Source organism: Protomyctophum bolini (genome assembly GCF_963924005.1).
Source record: "Protomyctophum bolini genome assembly, chromosome: 24".
Lineage (NCBI taxonomy): Eukaryota > Metazoa > Chordata > Actinopteri > Myctophiformes > Myctophidae > Protomyctophum > Protomyctophum bolini.
Genome location: NC_137885.1, coordinates 10,975,628 through 11,002,560, shown reverse-complemented (window position 1 = coordinate 11,002,560; position 26,933 = coordinate 10,975,628). Strand labels below are relative to the sequence as shown.

The 26,933-nt window shown below is 43.2% G+C and overlaps 3 protein-coding genes and 1 long non-coding RNA gene across 7 annotated transcripts in view; 1 reads left to right on the top strand and 3 right to left on the bottom strand.

Moving 5' to 3' along the window:
- map3k2 (mitogen-activated protein kinase kinase kinase 2) overlaps positions 1–4,697 on the bottom strand; it is a 316,607-nt gene extending 311,910 nt beyond the window's left edge. For all 4 annotated transcript variants that reach the window (XR_013963696.1, XR_013963697.1, XR_013963698.1 and 1 more), the window contains exons 1-2: positions 4,298–4,697; positions 937–1,009 (exon numbers count right to left, since the gene is read on the bottom strand). Coding sequence is in view for 1 of the 4 variants with exons in the window: in XM_080758452.1 (XP_080614578.1) it covers positions 937–991 (55 nt within the window). In the remaining 3 variants the exon portion in view is untranslated. The remainder of the gene's footprint in view (positions 1–936; positions 1,010–4,297) is intronic.
- A 1,071-nt stretch (positions 4,698–5,768) lies between these two features.
- LOC308311675 lies at positions 5,769–10,096 on the top strand. Its single transcript, XR_013963699.1, has 2 exons — positions 5,769–6,787; positions 7,244–10,096. It is a non-coding gene; the product is annotated as an uncharacterized lncRNA (long non-coding RNA).
- Positions 7,546–16,015, bottom strand: sumo1 (small ubiquitin like modifier 1). The gene is made up of 5 exons (XM_080758465.1): positions 15,888–16,015; positions 15,460–15,534; positions 15,113–15,190; positions 12,361–12,432; positions 7,546–10,536 (listed from the first exon to the last, which is right to left on the bottom strand). Exons 1-5 carry the CDS (start codon positions 15,897–15,899, stop codon positions 10,468–10,470), a joined length of 306 nt encoding a protein of 101 aa, XP_080614591.1. The 5' UTR covers positions 15,900–16,015; the 3' UTR covers positions 7,546–10,467.
- A 5,886-nt stretch (positions 16,016–21,901) lies between these two features.
- fzd7b (frizzled class receptor 7b) lies at positions 21,902–25,568 on the bottom strand. Its single transcript, XM_080758385.1, has one exon. It carries the CDS (start codon positions 24,837–24,839, stop codon positions 23,160–23,162), a length of 1,680 nt encoding a protein of 559 aa, XP_080614511.1. The 5' UTR covers positions 24,840–25,568; the 3' UTR covers positions 21,902–23,159.
- Positions 25,569–26,933: the final 1,365 nt, after the last annotated feature.

Sequence of the window (26,933 nt, the reverse complement as noted above, 5' to 3'; positions counted from 1 at the left end):
GATGATGATGATGATGATGCACCGGGTCAATTATTTTATTTTATTTAAAATCCAGTGCTCTCTTCAGGACGGGACACGTGGTTAACAGTAGACGCAACATAAATCCCCAGACACTCTGATGCAAGATCCCTTTAATTAAAGCATGGCTGGACAGGAACAAACGAGTTTGGACTCACACAAAGTCTTCATGGCTGACGATGCTTTTTAATGGATCTTGCAACAGAGAGCCACGGTATTTATGTTAGGTCTACTGTGCCTGTTATTATTTGCTCCAGAGAGAAGCATCAGGCAAATGTCTCAGATGTACAGGAAAATTACTTTTTTACGTTCTTTCCTGGCTCTGAAGATTTTGTGTCAGAGATGATTCGGTATCAGTATGAGACAACAAACTCACACTCTCACACAATAGAGGATGTTGGATTATTTTTCCAAAAGTCAAATGATCATAAACACACCCACACATCATGACATGATGACACATACATGGATTAAAATCTCACGACTGAAAATGTTTGTCCCAAAGTGCGATTTGTGAAACAGAAAGGAACACACACTCACACAAACTTATGATGTTTTACTAATATTGTCCCTGCTGTTCTCATACTAGAAAGAAGAAATTCCAGACTGAGGCTTTAACCTTTATTTGTGTGAAATATCGGACGACATTATGGAAGATGCTTACGAACATATTGCTAGTTTGACCACTTAAAATGCTCTAATCAATCAATATTTCAATCAATCAATCAATCTTACAATATTATTGAGAGGGTATATAAGCTCTATTTTCACTGCGCAACTTGCTTCTGTAAAGACATGCATGGTTTCTATGGAATCCAAATGACATCAAACACCAAATGAAATAAGTCGTGGCGATCGAGAACTTTAATCCATGCACGTATGAACGTGCACACAACACACACTCAAATGAACACATACCCATCATCATGGCACGTTGATTGACCCAGGAGTCCAGGAAAGAGGATTCACCCATCAAAGGGGCTCCTTTCTCCTGCAACACCAGTGGACACAAATCATAAATCCTCACATGATTCCATTAATCAGTTAAAAGCAGCTACAAGTTATTAAAATAATAATGTAAATATTAGTACAGTAAAGGTGGTTGCACACTGGACGCGTTTGTCGGAAAACCGATGGAGAAACGCAGCTAAAAATCCGAAAATCACGCTCTGCGTGTGGGGACCTTTAGAGTATAAAACAATAGTGCAAAATCAACTGAAGCATTCAAAATAATTTATGAAAATGACATGGCATATCAGAATGGCATAGACCAGGGAGGTAGATCGTGATCTACCAGACATTCCCCTAAAAATATATAATACAAAATGTTGGCATCTGTCACTTGAATTATGGTGACTTGATTGACTGACATCAAAAAGGGCCTGTCAGCTCAAACCCACAATGCAATACTTGCACACAAAGTCAAACATCAGTAGCGTTTGTCTTTGTCTCATATGTAACGCCAGTGCCAAATTTTAAAGCCCACTCAGGTAAGATTTTTAACTATTTGGTGGGTAGATCTTGTTGAGCTAGTCAGATTGAAAGTAGCTCTCAACTTCTCAAGTCAAAAAAGCGTGGGCACCCCTGGCATAGACTGACATAGCCTACTCGCCGATACTGACACCAGCATTTCCCCCCCTTCTTTATCTTTTCCAGATACTGACCTATGTTGTCAGTATTTAGAGTTAAATTTAGAGTTGTTCCAGGAACCACTCTTAATGTGCCTGTCTGTCAGTTCAGACACAGATCAACCCAGCATAACAGCATGTTGGGTGATTAACTATAGTCAATCAGCATGGCCCCTGGCATTATTTACCTAAATGGATATAGTTATTTATGAGGGATATCACAGGCTAGTATTCATCACAGTTGTATCATGTTTATTACCTGCATGATATGACGCATATGTCAACAATACCATGATCACATAGCTTTTTACAAACAATGCAGTGTTTGCATCAATGGTGACGCTGAGAGAAACACAACAAAGTTTCTAATAGCTACATTAGCCACTTTTAGCAGCACTTGTTTATGACTTAACTTGGCTAACGTTAGCAACTTAGCCTACACAACGCAGTGACGTTTCCCCTGTGCAACGTCGATATTAAATCGGACGAATGGGACGCCTCGCAATGTTTAGAAACTGTCCGAACGAGAGGCTGCAAAGCAACAAACACGACGACAAGGTAGACCGTCCGAAGTTAGTTCGTAGGAGAAGCTAAGTGGCTAAACGGCTAGCTTATCACAGTTCCGTGTGTCGACCTGGAATGTACATGATATCCAGGGATGAGGATGTGACGTCGCCGTCATGCGGAAGTGCTTCAAAGTTGTCACTGAGTGTCAGAGTGAATAAAGCAGCCCAATGATAAGTGGGGATACATTTGCGTTGACAAAATCAACTGTAGATTTAGTCGACTAAAATATTTCAGATTACTAAAATATGACTAAAACTATTTGATTTGTTATAGAACAAAGGGGAGATCCGGGCACACTTGATGTTAAAAGGAGGAAAACCTTATTTAACCATTTGATTTGTTTATTCAAAAGACTATGGCTAAACTACTAAACTCTCATCTCCATATATCACAGTCCATTTATGATGATGGAAGGAAGGAGTGTGCGCCCCAATATTTCCAGACTCAGGTCTCCTTGAAGAGGGTCCACAACAACCTTAGAATGCCTGTGATAATTTAATTATACTTCGTAAAATTTCATGTATCATAGGTATAGATACGTATCACTGAAATCCTGTTCGGGCTTAAAACCGGCAGCCTAAATGTGATAAATGCTCCGTTTGTACTCGCCCATTAAATAATTCCAAAGACGTGGAGTGAAATATGGTCCTCTAGTTTTATATCCATGTGAAAGTTCTTGCACAAAACATGTAGTCAGTCAATTATTTCCACTTTTTCACGAGATGCACACAGGCGTCTTTCTCTCCGGGCGAGGGGGGGCCGGAATGATCGCTGGGCTGATTTTACGATATGTCCCGTTTACCGCAGACGTCATCACCAATTGACCAGGGAAACACAAAAGTTTGGGTCACACAATTGGCAGGTGGTGTGATTAATTACCCAGCACCTATCGCAAAGCACCTGCCAATTGTGTGACCCAAACTTTTGTGTTTCCCTGGTCAATTGGTGAACAGGACGTATCGTAGGCCGCCGGTTTTAAGCCCGAACAGGATTTCAGTGAGACGTATCTATGCCTATGATACATGACAATTTACGAAGTATAATTAAATGATCACAGGCATTCTAGGTCTACAACGACCTCTACTGCCAAACGCTGCGGAATGAACAGATTCCCTCAGAAGCCTGTCAGCAAATAAACTGCTCTGTAACCATCAACCTTGAAACAAGGAGACACAGACGAACCAAAATATAACTAACAGTCGTCGACAATTTACCAAACATTTAGCTCTGGCACCTGGCGGGAGAAGTAAAGGGGGAAAAAACCTTTCGACTGTAAAGAGTGTGAAAAGAGTTTCAACACTTCACAGTTCACACGGTCAGGTGCTCTGCAGGTGCACCGGCATCTCTCTCCACACTGGAGAAAGACCTTCCCACTGCAAACACTGTGACAAGTTTCAGTCAGTCAGGTGATCTGAAGAAACACCCTGGAGAAAAACCCTACCACTGTAGTGTTGGCGGCAGTGGCTCAGGGGTAGAGCGGATGGATGGGAACCGCGAGGTTTACCCTGTTCGATCCCAGGCTGCTCCAGAGTTAGTGTCCTTGACAAAACTTTGTTTGAACCGCTAATTACAAACGTAACCACAATATTCCATTATTTAGTTGGCAGCTTAGCTTGTTTTCACTAAAAACGCAATCTGAGAAAAATAAATCAGGTGAGATAAAAATATATTTTTTTATAAAGACCCTGCTCATTTCACAAAGTTCACACTGGGATGTGCACCACTCAGTTCACACAGGTGTGATTTGTTTTATTACAATGTAAAAAAAAAAAAAAGGCAATGTAAACGTATGTTTTCTCGTGCTCAGATGAATTGAACATGAACGACCCCAATGGAAACAAGACAATAGGATTGAACTACATTCCTGTGCTGTTTTTCTGCAGTATTCAATCAATTTCAGTTTGTGACGTCACCGTAGCATCCTTGTGGCGGACGGCGACGGCGGAGCTGTCAGTGTCAGCCTCATCGGTGGCTAATGTTAGCCGCTTAGCATGTCGCTGGCTGTTGAAGCTAAAAGAATAACAAGTTTCCCCCCGCAGCCACCATGCATGCATCGCATTGGACCCGTGTGCCGTTTAGTTTACCTGGGTATAGATGCGGGTCGTGTCACTTCCTCATCCACAGTGGGGGTCCCCGGGTGCTCCGGGGGTCCCCGGGTCGGTGGCAGACAGACGGGGAGCCCCGGCGGGCCCCGCGGAGCTCGTTTGAGGAAGAGAAGTTTTGGAGACCGCCTCGAACTTCACTCGAGTCCTCTGGGCCGCGACGAGTCCGTCAGGGCCCGAACGTTCCGAAACAGATCCACCGTCCACCGCACTGCCACTGATCCCTGGTCCGTTGATCGGACAGCGTCCCCCGGGGTACACGGGATGGATCTCACACCACTGTTGCGTGTCCGATTATACAAAACACCACACCAAAGTTTACACTGCTTGCAATCCGCTGCACATTATGATCACCACAGACAGACAGGCCGCCGTAGCTCTCTCTCTCGTCTCTGCTGCCTGGCCTGCCCCCCCAAAAATCACAACAACATACACACACACACACACACACACAGGCTGTGATGTCACAGGAACGGATGATGCTGCACCTGACCCCAGCATGACATCACATTGACTATGTGAATTCCTGGAATATGCTTGAAATAAATAAATACTCTTGAAGTAATGTCCTCCTTCTCACCATTGGAATGTGGATTAACGTTGGATCATCATTTATAAATGGGAAGCACACAATAAAATCCTCAGTGTTAATCTTATGATCTAGGCCTACAGCTACAGCCAACCCTAGAATGGTTGTGATCACAGCCAGGCAGCCATTCTACTAGGGCTAATAATATTATCCCTAGAATGGTTTATGATACTCATTCATTGCACCATCAACAGGCTGGTATGACCAATGTTACAGCTGCAGACCTCGCATTTATGGGTTTAGGTTGATCATAAACTCTGATTGATTGATTACTTTATTAACAGTTTGCAAAAAGTACAGTTGAGAGGCCCTGTTAGGGCAACCACAATAAGAAGCTTCAATATGACAGTGTTCCAGTTCCAATATTATCTTGACATCTCCTTTGAGAGACAGACAGGGATCTCCGATCCATACCCGGGCTACACGGGCATAAAAAGGACAGAGACACTGATCATATGTCTGTGAGCATATGACACAGATAGACAGACAGACTTGGCACACCACAAACAAATTGTGTAAAAATGTGCTTGTCACAAAATCTCAATTAAGGCACACCTGAAGGCTGAACTTGTCTACACTACACAATACACTATGTTTTGTATGTACTGTTAATGTCATGTGTTTTGTATTGTATTTTCTTTTTACTTATTAACTGATAACTGTGCAAGAACTGTCTCAGGACTTTGTGTTGTCCTCAAACTGCTGTTATGTGGTTTTATTGCTTTTCGAATAAATGAAATGCATCAGATTTGGTGTCCAGTAAGATTTTGTTCCCATGTTTTGAGATGTACTCATAAATATTTCGAGTTTGACACTTGCTTTGGCACTGTAAACGTATGTTTTCTCATGCCAATATGAAATGAGTTGGTTAAAAGAAAATGAAGCAAAGCACACAAAAATATACAAAAGCAATAGAGTAATATACTGCAGATAAGGACGTGCACAAACTCTTTTTTAAATATTTTATTCCAAAAAGCAAAAGTATCATCCTCAATATTTTCAAACCACCTACATCAACATCCCTCCGTTTATCATAAAGAAATCCTTTCGCCGTGGTGAGATCATTGTTAACGGCAAGAGCTGTGGCTTGAACACAAGAGAAAACATCCCAGCTGTCATGTCCTGGTTGGGTTTGAGCTGGTGCAGTGACTGTCTGTACATCAACATCTGCTAAAACAAGAGGTTCTCAACACTGGTGATCAGGGACCTCCCTTATTCCATATACTATGCAATTAACAACTTGAGTCACATTACAAAGTGTCACGTCTGGGGAAATCTAAAATGCAATGCATGGGCTAGAACAGCAGCAACAAACCTATGTACCATCCCAATATCAAGGACAGCATTATGGTCTTTGCATTTAAAAAAAAAAAAAAAAGGGCCCAGTTTGGGCCCTTTGATAAATTTAGATATCACCAGACACATATAGGTGGTGATCGCTGATTGTACACTATATAACATTTTTGACAATCGTTGCCCATGAAAGAGGTGAAATAAGGATGCCATGTAGAACATATGCTTCTTTTCCCATGGGGATCAGCGTTGAGAACCACAGAACAAACAGCATTTGTACCGCGGCTTCCGTAGTCAAATAACACGACTACACCCATGTCCCATGCACAGATACGTTTAAAGGTGTATCAACAGACAATGGTGGTAGTACCTCTATCAGTACTTAAATACACTGGAACACAAGCACCACAAGGATGATTTTTGCTGATTCCACGCTATAGCTTGTGTATTTTATCTTTCAGACTACTACAGATTACAGAATCTGCTAATGAAGTGTTTTGACTGTCAAATACACAGTGGAAATTGTAGCACTGCTCGTCAGAATTTCAAATGCATTTGATATTACAAATAAGTCTAAAAAAAAACACTCAGTCACCCTGAGAAGAGCTGTCTGAGGTGATCTTTTACATTGGCAGGTCTTGTAAATTATAAGTGCACATATACGTCTATTGGGAGTGCTTGAAATCTCGGAAATATATGTGCACTTGCTGTTCATGACCAGACCACTGAAACTAGCTGCTTTGGGCACCCACTAATTTGTGAAACCACCAATTAATCACTTCGGACATGGCTACAAATGACAACATTGAGAGTGAACAGGTTTTTCATTCCAACCCCAAAAGTACACAAGCTTATATTATTTAATTAGTTGGCCTCCGTCTTGTTAAAGGTGTGTTAATTAGTGAAACCATGGTATGGCATGTGGTTGGAATTAAAACCAGCCACGGGACAGTTGGCCTACTATGACCACCCAACTTCAACTACTGCGAGTGACCCAAGTTGCAGCTATAGAAATTGAGATCAGGCAAACAGCAGATGCCCAGGAGAGGCAACGTTGGCGGCTGGAGGTTTTTGGACTGCTCCTGAATGTCTAATGGATATTGAAAAGTGACCAGGTTTCACTAGAGTTCAAGCTGAGGTATTATAGAGAGAACGTTGGTTTCTTTAGCCTAGAGATGTGAATAATAAAAGGGTCAAGGTTGGACTGTCCATCGACATGAGGAATGCCTTCGGGGGAGCTGAGCGATGCCATTGCATTTATTTGAAACCATCTCTGGTCATCTCGTTTGTTGGCCATCTTGTTCTTAATACGTCACACACACCACTGACTCGACCTTCAATGATAAAATTACATTTGATGTGAATCTTTAGGGAGAATTTTGTAACAGCGTACAAGTTGAATGAAGAACAAACACTTAAGATATACACAGAATCACACTCACATATCACTATTGAATACAAAATATACAATTTGAGCACAATAATTATAAGAAATAAACAAAAGAAACTAAAATGCTCCAAATTACACATTGTATCAGATCAAACAATTTGCAATGAACTATAATTATTATAATTTTTCACTGCAATGCCTTTGCATTGCCATTTTCAAATGACTGTCACATGTCACATACATTTTTCCCTGCCTTGGTCTGATGAACATTGACAATAAGTTGAACAATTAAGGTTGTTACACACGAGGAGCGTTACTTTTATGTGATTAATTTGAATTAATTCATGTGAAATAATCACCGCCAATTTGTTTAGTTGCCACGTTCCTGGTGTGTAAGGACCTCCTGGTAAAACTTTTTTTTTTTTTTTTCAAACAATCATAGAATATCGTCATATCAGAAATACTCAAACAATGTAATTTCAAATACCTGAAAGCAACCATAGACATTAATGCAAAATGAAAAAAGTTAAAACAACAATATTTTGTATCCCCAAAACCATGTGAGATGAGCAGTCATGAAAAGCCAAAATAGGGACAGGCATTCTAAATGCATCTGTACAGCCCTCGGGAATATTAATAGTGTCCAATCATGTGGCATTGAGGGAAGGGTCTATTCCGCTTTTCATTACAACCACTACACGGGCTGATTTGGCCTTAAAATCGTACACACCATTGTACATCAAATAGCCAAAATATACATAATGCTATCAGATATTTCTCGTTTGCTAAATGTATGTATTATTTTTGCCGAATGTTTTTCTATTTTGGCCTATTATGACATGTCCAGTATGTGGTTAAATACACAATCAACTAATTCAACATAACCAACCGATGCAGGGGATGCCGCCTGCTGGCTCAGCCAGTTAATGCACGACCATGTGCCTTGTGAGTCGTACCTCACGTCTCGTCTAGGGATGGGACGATAAGAAAAGCTCACAATAATCATATCGCGGAGATGTAAAGCTTTGTCATTAGTCAGGGAAAAAAAAGAACCCGGTTGAAATGACAGGCAAATCAACCAATGGAAAATCTTCTAGGAAAATCTTTGAATGCAGATTGTGGCCCCTAGAAGTGTCACATGACCTTTTGGTGAGTGTTTTACCCATTGCTGGCTGTCAGAATAATAATAATAAAATAGAAAAAGTCATTATAATTTTTTACAGAATATTGCTTTTGTCACAATAATCGTGACATTTAATTTTCATATCGTACCATCCCAACTACTGACTCTCTGACCTTTGCTTCATGTGTCTCCATATTCTACGATCTAACAAAGCAGTAGAAAAAGAAAATAAAAGAAACCTGCATAGCGTTTAGTTGATGAAAATTTAGTAAATGAAAATGGCTGAAGTGAGTCCTCAGTTCTAATACTTGCCTATTAACCGGTAGCACTATGACCAACATAACAAACCTCTAGAACCTTTATTATAAAGGCCTTTTAATAAGATTAGAAGAGAATAAAATATGAATACATTTCCAGCCATCTATAATAAAGGCAAAGCAGAACTCCCATCATCTCACAAGTTGGAATATCTCCAGAATTATTACTTCTGAAAGTGGCAGGAGCATATTAGGGCAATTGCATATAATCTGGGAGAGCCAGTGTCAATGGTGATCAGATCATCACCTCTCTGACATAAACGCTACGCCTTACATGGTTTTGATCGGTACACTCTGTTCTTTATAGAAGATGACTTGGGAAGGCGGCATCTTTAACGAACCACCTCAGACCTGCATGACTGCGCTTTAGCCACTCAACGATCAGACACCATACATGTCTGACAAGATAACTCTTTAAGAGGGGACACATCCACACATTTGGATGGTAGTGTAACAATCCTGCAGGCTAAAACATCTCTGCCATTTGGTGTGTAGTCCAAAATCCCCATGGAAACTATGGATGGGATTCTAGAGTCCAAAAATCCCTATGGAAACTATCAATGGGAATATACATTTAAAAAAATGATGTGGTTCACTCACTGTACTACATCTGTCATGGATTTAAGTAATTCCTGTCATTTGTTAACATTTTAAAATGTTACTTTGCTATTGAAATGCTACGGGCAAGAGCAGCATATGGCATTAAGAGTATCATGAACGACAATCTCAAAGACAACAGAGCTGTCGTTCACATCGTACAACTTTGAACATATCCTCATGTCTTAATTTGACCTTATTCTGAACGTGTTCATTCATACTTTGCATAGGAACTTGTGAACCAAGCACACCAAACAGTGAAGACGCTAATGTTTGACATAAGACTCTATGCAAAACAACAATTCTACTGCGGCTCTCAAAACTACGGTTCATCAGAGCACCAACAACACACGGTACAAGCGAATGCATGGCAGCCCCACTGCATCATATGAACACATCTAGTTGACCAGCTAGTGCTACTGTAAGGGGTTACTGACTGAAGGAAAAACAACAACTCCATAATGAAAACAATTTTAAAAAAAGAGAGACAAAAATTAGGGGTGGGGATTTGTCAGCTCAAACTCCAGCCGGAACATTCGCCGTGAATGCACCACTGGGCCGAGGCTGTAGTGTCCCTGCGTCTGTGGGAGATGTGAGCAGTGACTTGTCACACCTCTGCGTTTCCACGAGTCAAAGAAACGGCTCTAGTCTTCTTCATCCTTACCTCAGTCTCGCTCTTTCAGCTTTCGACTCTCGCCACTCAAGCAAGGAAGCCGGTAGAAGGATCGATCCAGATGGTTTGAAAAAAAAAAAGCAAGACAAATAATAATAATGTACATTACAAAAGAAAAATCCAAAATAAAATTCAAAAAGGGAAAATAATAAAATTGAATGCAGGAGGTTTTAATCGTTCCAAAGTCCTCCGGTCTGTTCTTGATACACTTCGATGACATCCTCGTCCTCCATTCCCAGCTGAGACGAGAGAAGACATTGTTTCAGAGATATTAAGTTGAGGACACAAGAAGTTAAAGCTGCACTTTGTAACTCTCCTCGTCTACCCCGAATTTTAGCTCTGTTCAGGGGATACATTTAATATTGACCATCATGTCAAACTCTGTGTCGGATCCTGTGTCTCGGTCAGACATGACCTTTGACACGATCTAAATGTCTCAATAGAAGAGAAGGGAGGCAAAATACAACCACCCCAATTGTATAAGTTTTAAGTTATGCAACGGATAATGTCTGGCTAGCTGGTCATTGTTGGGAGAGAATTCACTGACAGGGCTTCGCGTCGGTGGTTAATCACCCCGATTGTGAAATGTGAAGGTGAATTATATCCCAAAAATGACCAGCTAGCCAGACATGATCCCACTTATTACAAGGCTACTTACATAAAATAATAAATAGACAGTTGACACAAAAGGGCTATAAGTAACATGCATTATATTTACGATATTTAGAATTGAAAAAATGTCTGTGGGTATTCCGCTCAAGAAAGTAGTTCCTTTTAAAGGTTGTACCGGACCGGTACACGTGGCTGATGCGGAAGTGCGGATTGATATGAGCCGAGTGCTCTGAGGCAGGCTTTGATCAAAGCTGACGTTGATTAGCTATCGGTCTGTTATAGAGCAGAGCGGTCATTATCCAGAATTATTACATGGCTTGGTTGAATGCTTGATTCTGATTGGTCAATCGCTGAATTCAGCTGTGTGTTATTTCTTGATAACAGACCGCTCCGCTCTATAACAGACCACTGCCTAATCAAACGCTCTGAGCACCAGCTGTGTGGCTGCTCTCCGCTTGATTTACTGCTGTTTTCAACATGACAACACTGTAAACACACACACACACACACACACACACACTGCGACACACAATGTCATTTACAGCTAAACATTTCTCTCAAAAATGTTTTTGAAAACATTTGAGCGAGAAATAGACAAAGCAGTACCCGAAAACGCATTCTATTTGATCAACTCACTTCCTTGTTTTCCGACAGTGCTCCAGCCCTGCAGCTGGGCAGACGCAGCCAGCATGAGACTTGGAATACTTGTTTTGTTGTGTTTTGGCCTTGGGTCAATTTATTAATTTATGTTAGGTAGCCATGTAATATGGGCTTCGCCTCGGTGGTTAAACTTCCTGTCTGTGAATTATATCCCGACAATGACCACCTAGCCAGATATTATCCCTTACATAACACCCCACTGAATTCGGCGATTAACCAATCAGTATCAAGCATTCAACCAAGCCATGTAATAAATTGTATTAACATACTCTACCATACAGATTTGACTAAACATTTTATTCCTTGGAGGGAAAAAAAAGTTACAGAGTGCCACTTTAAGGTCGCATTCACACCTAATACTTCAGTAGACTTGATGCGAACTCGCAGCAATTGGAAACACAACAGGGAACTTCATCAATGTGTTCCATTCATAAACTATAGTTAAATCTATGGTTAAAATAATACTTAAATAGTTGGGATGTAAAATTGTCATGTCCACTCTGGTGTAAAGAACCTTAATAAATATTTGTAAGCTTTAGAGCTTATTCCAGTGTGCAGACTTTTTTTCTATAATTAACCTCAGTCCTGCACCTGGCTCTTAGTGAGTGGATGTGCGTGCTCTTTAGTACTTTTCCTCAAACATATTCAGTACCACAAAGAATATAACTAAACTGTTGTAATTGTTTTGACCTCTTCACAGTAAATGGAAGCATAAGAATATGAACTTTGGTGTGCGGTACTTTTCTACAATCCCACGGTAAGGGACAGGGAAGGGAGAATGGTGTAGCTACCTCTTTAGGGGTTTGGTTGTCTGCGATCCTCTGGCCTTCAAAGAGAAACCGTAGCGTGTTCATTGGTACCCCCTGTAAAAAAAAAACACACAGCATCATCATCAGAAACCACAGGGATGTTAAATGTTCCAAGATTATATTGATCTTTGTATACTGTCAAATGTACCACTGCGCCACCCGAGTGCCCAAAATACTACACACACTACCTCCAACCACACACACAGGCCTGAGTTACAGTGTTAGTGACATCCCTTTCCACCTTTCACTAAACAAATGGGTGCAAGCAACATGAAACAGGGAGCAATGCACTGGTCACATCCCAGCAGTGGGTTACAATAGTGTGATAAATCCAAGCTGCCATCTTCAGATGTACTCATACTCACATCGCAAATTTTCATATCAAAGTTATTATGTCACACAACTCCATCCAATTCGTACAATATGTAAAGGCTGGACGTTTCTACAAAAATGTATAAATCTAAATCCTAACAATTTTCTGAAAAACCTATGTTTCTATGTGAGTGGCGCTCCACCATTTTCATGTCAAGGACCCCCAGAATGATCTGTATTTGGCTGCGGACCCCCGTCTGAAAATATGTTGTTCCAGGGACCCACAAGAAGCAAATATTTGAGTTAAAAACGTTTGCTCTTAAAGATTTTCACGATTTTTCAAAAATAGCAGATCTAAAAGCTTGTAGCACGGCACTCAGTGCCACGCTATGAGGTCTTGTAGGTCTGCTATTTTTCCATAGCAAAAGTATAACATAATCCATTCCTTAAAAACACCAAAAGGGGGTTCCCGTCCTGAATGGGTTAAGTGGTGGAAAGAAGCACAACAGTAACGAGGTGTACAGCAATCACACATCTGCAAACACAGTAGATTTAGCTGAATGTTCTCTTTTAGGCCGGACCAAAAAGAATGCCTAGCGGAGTCCTGGACTGGTACATTTTGTGAATGAATGAATCACAATGCAGGCAGTTGGTGAAGCCCAACTGTACAAGCTGGCTGCTTGTTTGAGTGTGACAATACTTTAACCACCTTTAAACCCATAGGTTTGTTAAGTAAGTAACTGTACGTGAATTTGTTTTTAAAATCAATAAAATTATATTTAAAAAAAAAACACCTTTAAGCCCTACAGCCAGGCAGGGGTCGTTTTTCAGGCCAAGGACTTTCTAGCTGAGAGAGATGAAGCAGGGACCCCCCACTGCTACATGTATACAATTGTGTTGCAGATTCAACTTTTTCAACATATAATTGTTGGATTCATGCTAATGTGTATTTTCAGAATTTTAACCACTTAATACTTAATATATGTCAATACTTAACTTAACCTTTGCTCTGTACTTACACTTTTTTTCCTTCTACACCAAACCTATTTGCCGAAAATAGCACAATCTAAAAGCACGGAATGGATTGTAGTCAATCTCCACTAAACAATTAGCATTGTGACTGTGAGCTTGTAGATCGTCTGTGTTTTTGGCCTATCGTTTGCCTCAGAATACTACGCCCCCAGAACGCTAGGGTACAAAAGCAGTAAGTACTTTAGACTGCTATGGGTGGAGATGGGGGGGGGGGGGTACTAATGACTGATGCTCATCTTTACAGTAGCTTAACGTAGCTGGGCTCAGGGCTATACTCGCACAACACCAGAGGGAATGCCTTAAGCGAGAGGGAGAGCAGGAGAGAGAGAGAGAGAGAGTTGGGAGGAGCGGGCTCAATGTTGCAAAGTCACAGGACTTTGATTTAAACACATAGCACCTCACCACATCACTATGTGCAACAAAACGCAGAATAGAAGCTATAATAACAAAACGTCTTCAAAGGAAAGGTACTATGTTTACCCAGGGTAACTGGACTAAGCTCAAGAACTTGTTTACAGCCAGGCCCTGCTCATAGAACATTTCTTGGTAGGGGTTCAATGCCTTGTCCAAGGGCACTTCAGCGGTGGTAATTTTAACGTGCCGGTCCGGGTATACGAACTAGCGACCTTCCGATCAATATCAAGACCGCTCCGCAAACCGTTTGGCCACCGCAGCCCACCGCTGCTCATCAATTGTGTTGGCAAGAACCCACATTATAAACAAACGGTAGACTTTTATACGATAACATGGCTGTTCTGAGTGTTCTTATGCTTAGTTAAAAACTTTTCCCAAATCAAGTTATATTAGCAATTTTTGCCACATGCTATGGGGATCTGTCATAATCTTGCATTGTACTTAGTAGATACTAGATAACCTATTTTTGGTGAATGGCACGCTTCCATATCATGCTGACTTCTATGGAATCCAAATGAGCCTGACTAAATGGTGCATTTATATAGTGCCTTTATCCAAGGCGCTTTACAGTGCATTACATTCACCCATTCACGCACACACTCACACACCGATGCCGGAGGAAACCGTGCAAGGCACCAACAGGCACAATTAGGGCCGGGGGTTCAGTCTTGCTCAAGGACACTTCCGACACCAACTCTAGGGGAGCCCGGGTTTGAACTGGGAACCTTGCGGTTCCTATCTGGTCACTCTACCCCAGAGCCACTGCTGAATGTTCAACATCAAATATAACGATTACGATGGGGGTTCTTCTGGGTTAATAATAATACTCAGCTCCATAAAACAATAAACCAGTGGAGCATCATTAACCAGTGTTGCAGACTCTATTTTTTCTTCCTGTATAAGTAATACCGTCTGTCCAGCACCTGGGCAAGAGTGGATGTGCATGCAGTATCAACTCTTTCTCTGTCAACCTTACCTGTCTCTGGCTGTAAGACTCCTTGAGCTTCTTTAAATGTGTCGTCATTTTCACCTTGAAGTGTATTTCACTGTTGTCCTGGAGGCAGACAGAACACATCCATCACCAGACATACACAGACAATTCAATTCTATCATTATTTCAACCCCAAAGGAGATCCATATATCACACCCACACACTGAGCTCTCCTTACTGTATGCTTAAAGGTAGTCTCGTGTAGCCAGCCAAATATTCCACAATAGTGTATATGAAACACGAATCCTAGACATTCATAATATTAATGGCTAGGATTAATGTTTCATATACACTATTATTATACTATACTACTACTATTATATCACTCTTACCTGTCCGATCACTTTGAGTTTGATGTACTCTCCTTCCTTCTTATCCCCCCCATCTTGGCTGGAAGGTTTTGTCTCCTACAAAAAAATAAATGGTCAGCATCATTAGCTAGCCAGCCAACAGCCTCGTTTTAAACCCGCCTGGACGATTAAAACCGTTCATTTTAGTAGCGTGTCGGCCTTGATCTCGAATTCGGAGTTGCAGATTGTAAGATAACTTGGCAGGTTATTTTAAAAAATGCAGATGATATAGCCAGCTAGCTGATGTTTGCTAACAACAACAAGGACTCATTCAGGGGCCTGCAGCTAGTTATCTTAGCATGTTAGCTAAGTGACTAGTATGCCACTTAAAAAGCACGCAAGTTGTGTTTTTTCCGTGTCAGACGCGCCAAACCCGCATAGAAATGATGTAATGTGCGCATGCAGCATACCGTATCTGACATGGTATTCCTGTGTGGTGGGAGTTTGTAGTGGATTTAATTTGTTGACAGTGAATTAAAGCTTCAGTCAGATGTTCACTCTCTCTCTCTTCTTCACTGATCGCTTGCTTGTTGTGAGCACAGCTCACCCGGAAGCACTAGTACACACAATTTGCCCCTTTTTTCAGAACAAGAGTTACTAAAATGAATGACAAAATAAAATGCAAACGATGCAGAGTTGAAAACCAAATTCCAAGATGCAATCGTCATTATTATTTTTGATGAATTGAGTATGGAATTGAGAATGGAAACAAGAATGGAAACAAGCCAATATAGGCATACTTGAAATGAGAGAAATGGTTTTTAATTTTCAGGACAGAATTAACAGAATTAAAATGATAAATAAAAGGACCTTGACTTGAACAGTAGGCTATACTTCCCTGTGCTTTTACTGCAAACTTGTATTAAATCGATCAATCAATCAATCAATCAATCAATCAATCAATCAAAACACTGTCATTAACATACCGTAGTCATTACGTTTTACAGAGCAGCCAGGATATTATTGAAGTCGATTAATGAAATTGATTATTCAGGGAGATATTACCACTAATCAGTTGGTTTCTTAATTACATTCATTTATTACATTAATGGGCTATTAATATTATTAACTTTCACCTCGAATTGTGGAGACACAAGAAATATTATTTATTTATCCATTTATTCATTTATTTGAATTCTGCCTTTGTTAATGTTCTTTAAGGTGAACGCATTTTAATAAACTGGCAAACTGTGTTTTGTTGTGTTCAAAATGCAGATGACTGAGATGACACATAAATCAATCAATGGTACGTTAATAAAATGTCTTACATTCTTCTCCCATGCATGTCCTTTATATTTCCAGCTGGGCCTGTTTATCATGGGAGCTTTTTGTTGTTGCTGGTCATAGTTTCAAAGTCACTTCATTTTAGCCAATCCTTAGGCCTGCTACATTTCAATGACAAGTTCTCACTTTAATTTGGTAAAGACAGTAGACCTACACTTACCAACTTAGTAGCCTAATGACGAAAGCACAAGGATTGGGTGCCTTTGTGTTGCAGCAACCAAATACTTTAAAATAACATGACATTTTCTCCAAATGATAATTTATCTCTGGTTAGCGGCATGGCCATGCACAACATTCAGATCGATGGTTCAAATAGATGAGACCGAAACGCTCAACTGAATGTAGTAACGCTTCTTTGCCAGGAGATGGCAGTCTTGTACAATTGATGAAAAATGAAAGTTCAGTTCAGACGTTACAATTCATGTGGAGTCATAAGTTTCTGTCTACTTTTACAACTCCAACATGTACAGCCTCAAGATAAGCCCTAAAGCAACATGTTTATATATTTTCTGTATTGTCCATACATAAAAATAAAACATTTATGCAAGCCAAGGCAGAATCCATTGAATTGAACTGTGAGATTCTCTGTGGAAATGTGTTGGCTCTTGAGCACTGACCAAAATTCTAGGCTGGTTTAAACTGCAGGTAATGCAGGCTTTTGGAAACACAGACATCATGACCTACATAGAACACACACAACACACTGGTGTTACTATACTTGTGAGGACATCAAATTCTTGGTTATAATAAATCATGCACAAAGCACACAACTCTAAAAACTCAACACCTAAAATGTAACCTCTGAATGTCTAATCTTAACCCTAATCCCAACCTGAATCTTTTATTGTAAGCCCAAAAAACAAACAAACACGCGCGCACACACACGCGCGCGCGCAGCGCGCACACACACACACACACACACACACACACACACACACACACACACACACACACACACACACACACACACGCATGCACAGATGACCAACTTAAATTGTATTCAAAGTGAGTTTGGAACTTCTGGCCTCCGTTATGTCTTCAACTAGGCAAAGGGAGAGGGGGGTATGGAGGGGTAAAGGTGAGCATATATACAGCAAAAGGAAGGGGGACTCGCTTGAAACATGCTACACCGGGAAAGGGAATATTTATTTGGACAGCGTCTGATTTCACAGAGGCCCAAGCGAGGGGAGTCGAGTCTGGGGGCGAGGAAAAGAGAAGAAGGGGAGAGAGAGAGAGAGAGAGAGAGAGAGAGAGAGAGAGAATGAAGAGAGAGGGGGGGGGGGGTCAGTGACCATTGACCAGTGACAGGATAAAGGAAACAGAGCAGTGAAGGTAGAGGCGGAACGGCCGGGGGACGGGGGGAGAAAGTGAGATGGCAAGATGGGGAGGACAGGAAAGCAATAAGGGAGAGAGAGTGGGGAAGAGAATGAGAGACAGAGGGGAGAGAGAGAGAGAGAGAGAGAGAGAGAGAGAGAGAGAGAGAGAGAGAGAGAGAGAGAGAGAGAGAGAGAGAGGTCAGGGCAGTAAACAGACCCCCAGTCAGTCCCAAGGTGCCTGGGCCTGGGTTAAGCCTGGGCCTGGAGGAGCTCACATTTCCAAGGCTGGGATACCTCACAGTGGCAAAACATTACCAGATGTGGGCCAGGAGAGAGAGAGAGAGAGAGAGAGAGAGAGAGAGAGAGAGGGGGAAGGGACTGGAACTCTGTGTGTGTGTGTGTGTGTGTGTGTGTGTGTGTGTGTGTGTGTGTGTGTGTGTGTGTGTGTGTGTGTGTGTGTGTGTGTGTGTGTGTGTGTGTGTGTTTGTGTGTGTGTGTGTGTGTGCGTGTGTGCGTGTGTGCGTGCGTGTGTGCGTGCGAGAGGGAGACTTTCAGACAGAAAGAAATGTAGGCTAAAATCTCAGGGCAGATTTGTAGATAGATGTGGCGGGGAACACCACTCCATTTTACGCCGCGTTCCAACGCGTGTCCACACACAGCAAAACTGAGATAACACAACACGACCTACAACATTAGCCGGGCTAACATCCCCCCCCCCCCCCCCCCCCCCCCCCCCCGGGCTAACATCCCCCCCCCCCCCCCCCCCCCCCCCCATGCCCTGGTCTTACAAAACGATAGCATCTGACAGCGAATAACAGGCTTTCAATTGCCCTGACATTTTTACTGATTGAGTTATGCAGACTTGCAGCGGCCTACTTGTTTGTGGCAGTCAGTGTGAGCCTGGAGGGCTCAACAACACAGCAAACTTCAGTCGTGTTCATTTAACTATCAGGGTTAATTGTGTGGAGTCACTGCTGTACACAGGAAACTAACCCTTTTCTCCACCCAACTTGCCACGGTTGCTTTGAGATTAGTAGATCTTTGAGAATACATTTTGCCCAAACACAGGATCTGATGCAACAAGACCCCATCAATTGTGCTATTAAAAGAACCTCCACATTTTGGTGGGTATAGGAATTAAGACAGTCTCACGGGCCGCTGACTTATATTTACCAGGCTACTGGCCGGGCCAGTCGCTTGTGTTTATTTCTCTAATGTGGGATACAAGATCGACTTTGTTGCTGTATAGTAGACTACTGTCCAAAGTTTTTCCAATGACTTTTGCCATGTTGCCAACCTGGTATATATAAGTTTCTAGCTTAACCTTACCCGTGTCTAGAATAGCAGACTGCAACCTCACTAGGATCTCAAGTTAGTGTAAGTAGCCTACACTAAACCCAGTCAAGCGCTGTAGTGTTTTTAAAGCTCGTGGTTTGTGTGAATTTCCCACCCCAGCTGCATACCAGAAACAGTGGCCTAAAATGCGATTAGTGTGCAAATCTCGTTGGAGAGTGCCAGTTGTACAGCGCTCACTGGCCACAACTCAAGGCCTCCAGGTCACACACAGTAAGCAGACAGCTGTGTGGACCCACCTGTGTCTCTCCTCCATGAGAGCAGCAGACAAAGGACAAAATGTGTGAGATGAATCCTGGAGAAAGCAGATGGCTTCCCCTTCCGTTCTGCTCTGAGAAAGTCTGGAAGAAACACAGGCCTATTATTCTATATCTCCCACATCGGGTCATCATAATCCACCCACCCCCACCCAACACTCAGCTTGCCCACATAATCATTCTAAGGACACGTGAATATTTGTTACATGTATTATTTCTGGGCGTAGCAGCCTTAACACATTCACAATACTGTACTCTGCTTTTGCACTAAATCTAAAGTTTGCATGGAACTTACTAACTAGAACTATAGAAGGTTGCATATTACAGTTTAGATCTACTAGTGTGAACTGTAAGCTGCTAGTTTACAACAGCAGGGCAGGCGACCAGGAGGAATGTCTCTGACTCTGACCCACTTGTTGTGGGAAAGCTGCATGGGGACTGAGTGAGTCTAGCAATAAAGGATCAGTTTTTCAGCATGGTAGGCATGACAGAGATTAGCACGGGTCCCTATAGGTAATAATGTCCCACCACACTTCCCCTCAATGACGCCTTCTGTCTCTGGTCTAGACAGGTCTAAATGAATTAATGGATGCCACTTGAACAAACATGGGCCTTGTGTGTCCTCTCAAGCCCAACATGGGCTGTCGTTTCCAACACCATCTACTGTGGCGTTAAAGTGCCATTTTAATATTGGCTTATTTAGAACTTTTATTGAAAGATACCGCTACGAATGCACTTTATATGAATATATAGCGGCGGAATTACTCCAATGTACTCCCATTTAATGAAAGCAACTTGCTTGATGCGTTCAATACGATGCACGCTGATAGCGGTGGGGGTAATATAAGTAGGCCATCTCTCTCAATAGTTGAAGCTTATTTTACTGTATCATGTATCACAATATGTGGAATAACAGTGTAGAGTTGCATTCAATGAGCACTAGGCAGGATATGTGGATTTAATATTTTCATCAAGTTTGTTTCTCATGACTTTTGAGCAGTTACTCAAAAATATATATTTTTAAAGTGACCAAATTATTTCCTATACTGCTTCAGACCCGACACTTTCCAGAGGAACCTCACAAGTATATATCCAATTTATTTTTATTTTCCTACATTTAAAATATATAGGCTTTTATATATATATATATATATATATATATATATATATATATATAATTAAAAACAATTCCAAAAACTTTCAAAATGTCATATAGGCCTATACAATTACAGAAATCTTTAAAGTTTAAGAAGTAGTGAAAATAGCAGATGTACAAGCTTGTAGCTATTTTCACTAGTTTGGGTACCGGAAAACAAACGTCTAATTTCTCTTTTGGGTCTTCTTGATCTAAAAGGTTTGTGATGTGAACCACTGTTTTGGAGCTATAAGTCACACTTCTCCAGCTGTGTACTCGCAGGACGCAGATAGGGTTTGGCTTGTTCCTCTCAACTTCTAGCAGGGCCAGAACAAAGGGAAAGTAGAGAGGCAGGGGCTGTGGGGTGGGGGGTTGCACTGCAGAGAAAGAGGGATCAGATTTCACGAGGAAAAGAGGGGATAAGCTGCCTTGAGGCATTCTGGTAATTCCTCTTGCTCAGAGACGCTCAGGGCAGGAGCCAGTCGAACACTGCTTCTCCACCTTCCTGCAATAAACCAGCGGTCATTTGTCAGTGTAAATATGTGTTATCAGTACCGTTTTTAACGACTTAAACCTTGGTATACGTCATTGATCAGAGTCCCCCAGGGGTCTACTCCTCTAGGTAATGCTCCTTTTCCCCCTCAGCACCAAATCGAAAATAGCTCATCTACAAGCTCAGACTGACAAGAGTCACAGTGAGCCTGTAGATGAGCCATTTGCACTCCAGATGCAAATGTTAACGACAGGGTTCACGTGGTTAACAATAATTATTATTTTGGCCTCCCATGCTTCTTCAGACCAACAATTCAGTTGGGCTCATCTCCATATTTAATCCCCCCCCCCCCCGTAAATTAACGGCCGCCCTACTTGATCATACTACAGATTTACACAAAAGCATAAAAAATAGCTCAAGCTTGTCATGCCGCTATTTTTGAATTAGAATCCTGAGGACAACCTAGAGAGATCCTGAAAAGTTAAGTTTTGGAAAATAATGTTTCCACCGGACAGAGACGCTATGACACAATGCAGAACTTTGACTAAGCACCTCAGGTCACCAATAACACTCCAGAAAAGGCCAATTTTTCTTAAAAACTGTAACATTTTTATTTTGTAAAACTGTACAGGGTACAAGCTGTGTAGCATTGAGGGGCAAAAACAATCACTTAGAACAAGTAAAAAAAAAATCTTATAAATACATAAGTTCTTTTCAAAAGGGTGGATATTTACAAAATGCATGACCTACAAATGAGGCAGCTTTGCTGATTTTTCTTTTCAAAAAAAGTTCCTACAAAGGCGAGCGAGTTTTTCCTCAGCCGGTTTCAGTTGCGTTGCACACGTGATTGTTTTAGGATGAGTGCCCAAGTCAGTCTATGCTACATGAAAACTCATCAGCAACAACATGGCAAACAGACGATAAAGGGAGAAAAAAAGACACTTATTTACTAAACATTTCATATCAAATGCCTGAAGACATGGAAAATGAGGGGCGTGAAATGGCACTGATACAACTTTCATTCCACAGTTATCTCACATTCCCTGTAGCCTGATTTATACTGTGTTGGGCATCAATGTCTCGCACCAAAAATAGCTGATCTACAAGCTCACATCGTCTCGCATCGTGCCGCTTTGTGAGCTTGTAGAATGTAGATCAGCGATTTTTGGTGAGTGAGACACCACTAAAGTACAAATCTGGCATATCTCATATAAAAGTGTGGACAAGATTGCTGGGGATTAGGGACAAAGAAAGGGCAGACATACATTGTTCATTGTGTGACTGAAAGTTATAAAATATAAAAATAAGTCTTTTGGGTACACGGCACATTGCGGTCCTCCAGGGTTCATTATTCATGTTTTCGACAGTACCACTGAGCTCTCGCTCCGTTTCAAAAAGACCTGAAAGAGTTCAGAGTAGCCACATGCCAAATCTACATCCGCCATCCTGTTAAAGCGAACAAAAGGCCCAGTCAAAAAGGTTCATCGGCGAGCCAGAAGGAGGCGCTCAGCGGACCAACGTCCAGCTACGTATTTAAGAGAATGTTCAGGCATTAGTCCACCTCGCGTACAGTTCTCCTTGGCCCAAAGCCTTATCTGCTGCTCAACCCCACCCAGCTGTGTGTAAGAACTAACACAGCCTACAGGTCCAGTGTTTCTCAAACAGTGGGCCCGGTGACCCCGAGGGGGGCCGTTGAGATGTCCCAATAGGGGCCATGAAACGTAGAACCACCTTAATAGAGGATTATTGTGTAGCTAATAATGTGGGCTTCTTGAGTTCAAAAACAAAACAAAAAGAACAGGTCCCGTGTGTTGAGTGGCTGAGAACCCCAACGGGCCTCTAGTCTACACCGTCGTCTCTCCTTGATTGCCGCTGCTTAGCCGTTTGTAGAAGCGGCGCCACGACTGCAGCGTCTTCCCCGACCAGATCCAGAATCCCGAGGTGATGCCCACGATCATGGTCATCAGGTACTTGATCATGAACACTGTGAAGTCGGGCGAGGCGGGCGCGAAGTCGCCCGCCGGGCACGGCACAGCGAAGCGCTTGCACGTCTGCATGTGCCACGTGCGCTCCCACTGCGCCCGGAAAGCCTGCTCGTAGAAGTGGCAGGCGATGACGATGGTGGCGGGCACGGTGTAGAGGACGCTGAAGACGCCGATGCGCACCATCAGCTTCTCCAGCTTCTCCGTCTTGGTGCCGTCGTGCTTCATGATGGTGCGGATGCGGAACAGCGACACGAAGCCCGCCAGCAGGAAGGACGTGCCAATGAACAGGTAGACGAAGAGCGGCGCCAGCACGAAGCCGCGCAGCGCGTCCACGTCATAGATGCCCACGTAGCACACGCCCGTCAGCAGGTCGCCGTCCACCTGGCCCATGGCCAGGATGGTGATGGTCTTGACGGCGGGCACCGCCCACGCCGCCAGGTGGAAGTACTGCGAGTTGGCCTCGATGGCCTCGTGGCCCCACTTCATGCCCGCCGACAGGAACCACGTGAGTGACAGGATCACCCACCAGATGGAGCTGGCCATGCCGAAGAAGTACAGGATCATGAAGAGGATGGTGCAGCCCTCCTTCTTGGTGCCCTGGGCCACCGTCTTGAACCCTTCGTCCTTGAACTTGTCGATGCACACCACCTTGTCCTCCAGCAGGAAGCCGGCCACGTACGCCACTGCCACCATGAAGTAGCAGCCAGAGAGGAAGATGATGGGCCTCTCTGGGTAGCGGAAGCGCCGCATGTCCACCAGGTAGGTGAGCACCGTGAACAGGGTGCTCACGCAGCACAGGATGGACCAGATGCCGACCCACAGCTTGCCGAACTTCAGCTCCTCCTCGCGGAAGTACATGAGTCCGTTGGGCTTGGAGGTCTCACAGGGAGCGCCACAGTCCTTCACCCCCAGGAACTGGTAGTTGAGGTACTGTGGCACCTGGAGCTGCAGCGGGCAGGAGAAGGGCTGGGCAGGGCGCCCGATGAACGGCGGCAGGGTCAGGTCGGGCATGCTGGGCGGCGGGTCCGACGTGGGGTGGTCCGTGTCCGACGTGTTCTGGCCCACGCAGATCTCCAGGCCGCCGTGCACGGGGAAGTTCTCGCAGCGCAGCCGCTCGGGCCACTGGAAGCCGAACTTGTTCATGAGTGCCTCGCAGCCCTGCCGCGCCCGCTCGCACAGCGAGCGGCACGGTGGTATGGCGTTCTCCAGCACCGTGCACACCGGCGCGTACATGGCGCACAGGAAGAACTTGAGGTCCGTGGAGCACTGCACCTTCACCAGCGGGTAGAACTGGTGCACCTCCAGCCCGGCGTCCTCCTGGTTGGTGTGACCCAGGAGGTTGGGCATGATCGTTTGGTTGTACGCGATGTCCGTGCACAGCGGGATGGAGATGGGCTGGCAGAAGCCGTGCTCCGGGATCGAGATGCCCTTCTCGCTGTTGTACTGGGCCGCGCACGGCCGGACCAGGAGCGTGACGGCTGCCAAGAAACAGCTCGTTGTCCACACGCACAGCCAGGTTCTTCTGCACCACACCGCCATGATAGATATATTTCTCTGCTTGCTGGCTGCCCCCTGTTTGCTCAGGAGGGGGAGGAAAAGGGGGAGCAAAAAAGTAATTTACCTAAAAGACTCGAGAGTCTCGGTCCGAAGCGTAAACCGTTTCCCCACGGAACAAGAAGCAAAGTTACAGAAAATGTAATGGAAAAAATAAAAAAAACTTAGTCCAGTTGGTTCCTCGGTGCAGTACTTTGAAGAAAACACGGTTCAAACAGCCTTCTTTTTCGACACACACCACGGCGGCTGCTGCATTCCTTATTCCATGGCACTTTTCTTCAACTCTCCAAGGAGGAAAATGGTGGATTTGTCCGTTTTTAATTCATACTCCACTTTTTTCCATTAAAAAAGCGATAAACGTCGAATCGTTAATACAAAAAAACGATCCGGGTTTGACCTTCTTTCTCGTCTTCCCAGTGTCTGTGTGAATTAAAGAGTCCGTCTCTCAGACTAAATCACATGAAAAGAAATGCAAGTCCTCTCCAACCAACTCCACATGACTTTTTCTCCCCCCGTGCTTCTCCTCCTTGCTTTCTTTTCCTTCCCGCAAAAGCCACAAAAACGTCGGAATTCACGCGTCTAAAACACGAAAAAAGGACGGGGGTTTTTTCCTCCTACCTTCGCGTTCAGAACAGTGTCGTTTTTAATGCGTGCGGGTTTTAACGAGCGGTAACGTGAGTTATTGTTTCTTCGGTGATGATGAGAGCAGCAATGAGGCTCCTCATCAGAATGACTCCACACACTCCGCTCTGCGCCGCCCGCCGCCGCGGTTTCCAGGCGCCCCCCCCCAACCTTCCCAAACAGTGGGTCGCGACCCATTTGTGGGTCGTCGTCGTGGACATATTTATTTTTATTGGTCGCGAGTACATTTCCCCTTTATTTTTTGTTTCCTACATTTTCTTTACCTCTAATACTGAGGTTTTTTTGTCTTTCTTTTTAAAGATTTCTCCCCTCTCATGCGGTCATTATTCATGAACATGTATATAGGCCTACATGCAATGCATAAATAGGCTCATTTCCTATTGGCTCAAATTATTTTTGCATTACCTATATTAAAGTATTCATGATTAATTATTAATTATAATTTACAAATGCATAATTTATTAAAATGCAATGATTTTTTAGGAAGAAATCCATGAATACATGGAAAAGGGAAATGATGAATTAAAACGGTCTAATTTCTCTTTTGGGTCCCTCGAAGACGGAGCTATAAACTTTAGGAACTACAAGACTATTCACAACGTTTACTTCATTGCTAGGGGGGCCTTGAAACCGACCCCAACCCTCCTCGTCCAATCGCACGCTTTGTTTTCTCACGGAGGTCGTCGCCGATTGGACGGAGGGGGGGATCAAGCGGGCGGGGCGGGTGCTTGTTGCAGAAATTAGAATTAGAATCCGTATGCCTCACGCTACCTTCAAAGTAACTTTCAATTAAATGTTACTGCGGCAAGGAACTGCAGCCACTGTAATGTCACTGTAACCGCGCAAATACTTAGAACTAATACTGTAAAGTCAGTGTATACGTCACTGGAAGCCGCACAAAGACTTGTAACCATGTGTGTGTGTGGAACAGATCATGATTAACTTTGTTTGAACACATCTCTCTCTCTCTCTCTCTCTCTCTCTCTCTCTCTCTCACGCACACACGCGCGCGCACACACACACACACACACACACACACACACACACACACACACACACACACACACACACACACACACACACACACACTTTAGATAGATAGATAGATAGATAGATAGATAGATAGATAGATAGATAGATAGATAGATAGATAGATAGATAGATAGATAGATAGATAGATAGATACAGTAGATAAAGACCAGAAGTGTCAGTCCCTGGCCTGACCCTCATAGTCAGTCTCCTATACAAGGTAATTTATGCACAGCGTGCTATAGTCAAGAGATTGTGCAAAGTTAAGACCGTATGCCAGCCACGATGACAAACAGCGACAATAATGGCCATATTTATGACACCGTGTGTGTGGAACTTAGAATGTGGGCCTGCTCTACTGCAGTCTCTGGTAAATCGCATTGGTATGTAGAGAGGCCGTGGGCTGAG